The following is a 3,858-nucleotide window of genomic DNA, read 5'->3' on the forward strand; positions in this document are numbered from 1 at the left end:
AACAGGATTAAAGCTAGCAAGGCCTACAGGCACACAGCAGTCAGGAGGGCTGAGCGTGGAGGTGCAGGGGAAAAAATAAGAAATGGGGGAAAGACAGAGGCTCCTGCACAGCAAACACCCATTCGTTACGGCACCCAACAGCCTGTTGAGTTTGTCTTCTCTTGCTTTCCTGCTTGGGGTACACCTGCACCACCACAAGGCCCCCGTTTCCTATTCCTGCCTCCACCACTTGGCCTTGCAGCACCTCGAGGGCAGCACTGCTGCCACTTCCAAAAACTGTCCGACAGCACAGCCTTGGTTTGACCGGGTGGGACAGGCCATGACAGAAAGGGGCAAGTGAGGCACTGACTGAACAGAAAAAGGACTGACAAAGCAAACAAAAGGAAAAGTCACACCATAAAGTATTTATTAAGAAACAAAGGGGGCTTTTTTCTTCATTTGTAAGAAACACTTTAAACCAAGTGCCCTTTCAGAAATTTAAAAGCTATATCAAACCTTAACATTGGTTTTACATTATTATACATGACATTAAAAAAAACCAGCACATCTCACAAACTTCCTCTTATTACAACGCAGGTCGCTTTTCCTTCCGCTGTAAATTATTTTCTACAGATTTAAATTTAACTTATTCTTTTCTTTTTAAACAAGTAAACAATATACAAAGAGTCACCTGAACGCCACGGGTCACAGCAGGCACCCCGGCACGGGATGCCAACCACCCCACGAGGCCGCCGGTCCCAGCACAGTGGGGGTCAGTGCCGTGCTTCTGGGAGCTCACAGCCTGGGGAGAGCACAGCCAGGGCCAGCAGAGCTGCTACAGGTCACCCATTCACCTTCATCCTCCGTGGTCACAAACGTTTCTCCCTTCTGCAGACAACTGTGTGTGTATGCAGCATGTTTACAGGCAAGCTGTCACATCTGGCGACGCTTCCATGTGGTTTGAAGAGAGACATGCAATATCAGTGTCCGGTTATTGCTATGTACTGATGCGGTATCAGCCAAGGAACCCTCTGCTGGTTCTGCTCTGCTTGTCACGACTGCTCGCTTCGGGTTTCGCCCTTCCCACACAGTTGCAGCACTTGGTGCCGCTGCTGGGGATGCTGAACTGGCAGCTGCTGGAAGGGCCTGCAGCCACAGAGAGGGTTCTGTCACCAGCCTGGTGGGTCGGTGTCTGGGGGTGTGAGGCTGACAGAGGCGCATGGAAGCTGCGGCACGAGGTCAGCTCTGAGGGCAGCCGCTGTCCTGAAAGCAGTGCTGGTGGCAGGAGGAGCAGGCACCTCACACCCTGCTCATAGTAGAAGTTCATGCAGAAAAAGCAAGCTTGTGCCAACCACTACTGGTTGTCAGCCTGGAGGCAACATCAAACCAAGAAGGGTTTCAAGTGCACTGCAAGTAGGAGCTGAGCAATTGGTGCGCTGCTACATAAAGTAATTCCTACATAAATACCGGGGAAGCTGCTCTCACAGGACCAAGCACCACATGGCAGTGCACCCCACAAGGCCACAGCAGCTGGAACCAGGAACCAAGCACATGATGGCTGCTCTGCCCAGCTCTGTCACTGTCTGTGAAGCAGTGGGAAATGTCACTAGGAGACAGGATGAGGAGAGGAGAAAGGCTTCGTGAGCATTGCGCTCTGTTCTGTGTAACAAAGCTCTTCCGCAAACTAATTAGGCAAATACTTCTGACCATGTCACACCTGAAGGGCACTTAATGGCTGCGGCATTATCTCACAAGCACAGTGATCTGAAATGCATATGCATTTCCAGCATAATCCTTTGCCACTGTAAATCATGCACAGGAATGAAAGCGTATCTGGAAACGTTAATTCAGCGGTATCATCCTACAGTTCTGGCAACGGACCTCGACGAGAATAAATGGTTTATAAACACTGCCTGACATGCATGAGCCTTCCCAAATTATTTACAAGCGCTGTTCAGGGAGCCGCGTTCCAAAGAAGTATTTCTCCTCTGCTCAGTTTGGAAATTACAAACGCATCACCATGGCAGGCAGCTACACGGTGACCGCCGGGTACATCTTCTGCTCTCCACTGGCATGTGGGTACGGAGACTGGATCTGCCGGTAGCCGCCCTGCAGCCCATCCAGGAACTGGGGCACAGGGGCGAGCGGCACCGCGTCGTGCGGGACAGCGTAGCCCACGTAAGGTGGGTGCAGGAACTGGCCCTGGTGTGGCACGATTTGGGTGGCCTGCTGGCAGTTGAGCACCGAGAAATTGGTGGGCATGTTGACGTAGACATTGTTCATGGTGCCCTCGGGAAGGCAGCAGTTGGTCTGCGAGCGGGTCGGGGGGGCACGGGCCCCCGAATTGGCGCTGGAGCTGGAGCTGGCAGCAGTGCTGGACTGGCGCGAGGAGGAGCCGCGTGATGTGCCTGTGCTGGCGATCATGGGGATGGTCTCCATCAGGCGGGAGCCGGCAGGAGCGTGGCTCTGCTGGGGCTCCTGCTTGGGCCGCAGGCAGCGGCAGCAGCAGGCGGCAACCAGCGAGCCCAGGATGATGAAGGCGACGAAGACGGAGCCGACAATGAGGAATGGCACGTAGATGGGCACTGCAACAGCAAGGAGAAGGTGGGCAATGGGGATGCGAGCAAGACGGCCCCTCTGCCCACTGCCAAACCGCCTCTGGGCTACAGCCCAACATTCAGGAGGTGTCTCCAACCAGGAACACCCAGCAGGAGACCAGAGTGATGCCCCAGGATGCCGGGGTGGCCATCGGTGCCCCACACATCAGCCCTGGCTCTGCGCAAGGTTTGGTGCTTTGCCACCACATGGGGTGCAATGGGAACTGCAGTGGCGACACACAGCCCTGTATCTCTGCAAAGGACTAAGAGTAACGCGGGGACGCATCCTCCCTCCAGCACTCCGCAGCGCTCTCAATGAGCCTGGGTTTCGCGTCACCACCAAAACCCTCCCAGCTCCTCCCGAGCAGCCCTAAGAGTGCACAGACTCAGGGCCGGACCCGGAGGGTGAGTGAAGCTCTGCACATCGAGCGGTGCTGCAAAGGCTGTGCTGAGCCGGTAGCAACTCAAAGGCCGCTCCTTCCCATTTCTCCAACACCACCGAACACGCCCGGCTCGCGGGGCACGACGCCCGCAATGACACGCGGCACTCGGCTCCCGGCAGGTGCCCGCACTTGCTGTGCCGCGCCGCTCACAACTTCTCCGACAGCGAAGCCGCCCCGACCCTGCCCCGCTCACAACATCGCTGCGTTGTTGGCGCGATGGCAGATTTAGAGTAGCGACAGAAGACTCGAGCTGATCCTTGACATTCCGTCGTACCAGCAGCCGCCCGCAGCGGGGCTAAACGGGCCCGAACCCCCCGGAGGCGTCACGCTGCCTACCCCCCACTGCGAGGTCCGTTCGGTTTTCCCTTCCGTTTACAACCGGGCTGCAGCAACGGAGAGCGGCGGCAGCGCCGCACGCGCTCGGGACGCGGGAAGCGCCGTCCCTCCGCGCGCTCCGAGCACCGGCGGACAGCCGACCGTGGGCGAACGGAGCGCCCGCCCGAGGAAAGCGCGGCACCGCCCCGCCCGGCCCTCACCTGCCGCCCCGTCGGGCCCGTCGCGGGGCCGGCCCTGCTCGCCGCCGCCCTGCCGCCGGTCGTTGTCGCAACCGCCCTGGTCGAGGCGCGCCTCGGCGCTGGAGCAGCAGTAGCGCAGCGCGCAGCTGCCGCAGCAGATGGTGGCGTCGCCGCCGTCGAAGCGCTCGGGGCACTGGAAGCCGTCCCGCCAGCCGCCCTGCCCGTCCAGCCAGCCGTGGCAGTATTCGCCGCTGCCCGCCGCTCCCGCCGGCAGCAGCCAGCCCAGCGCGGCCAGCAGCAGCGAGCAGCGCCCGCCCCACATGG

General features: G+C 58.7%; 1 protein-coding gene across 1 annotated transcript; it reads right to left on the bottom strand.

The window, feature by feature from the left end:
- Nucleotides 1-396: 396 nt before the first annotated feature.
- SHISA2 (shisa family member 2) lies at nucleotides 397-3,856 on the bottom strand. Its single transcript, XM_042838964.1, has 2 exons — nucleotides 3,556-3,856; nucleotides 397-2,564 (listed from the first exon to the last, which is right to left on the bottom strand). Exons 1-2 carry the CDS (start codon nucleotides 3,854-3,856, stop codon nucleotides 2,011-2,013), a joined length of 855 nt encoding a protein of 284 aa, XP_042694898.1. The 3' UTR covers nucleotides 397-2,010.
- Between the last annotated feature and the right edge of the window lie 2 nt (nucleotides 3,857-3,858).

Source organism: Centrocercus urophasianus, unplaced genomic scaffold, assembly GCF_019232065.1.
Source record: "Centrocercus urophasianus isolate 14NV4802_14NV808 unplaced genomic scaffold, USGS_Curo_1.0 seq_9, whole genome shotgun sequence".
Classification (NCBI taxonomy): Eukaryota; Metazoa; Chordata; class Aves; order Galliformes; family Phasianidae; genus Centrocercus; species Centrocercus urophasianus.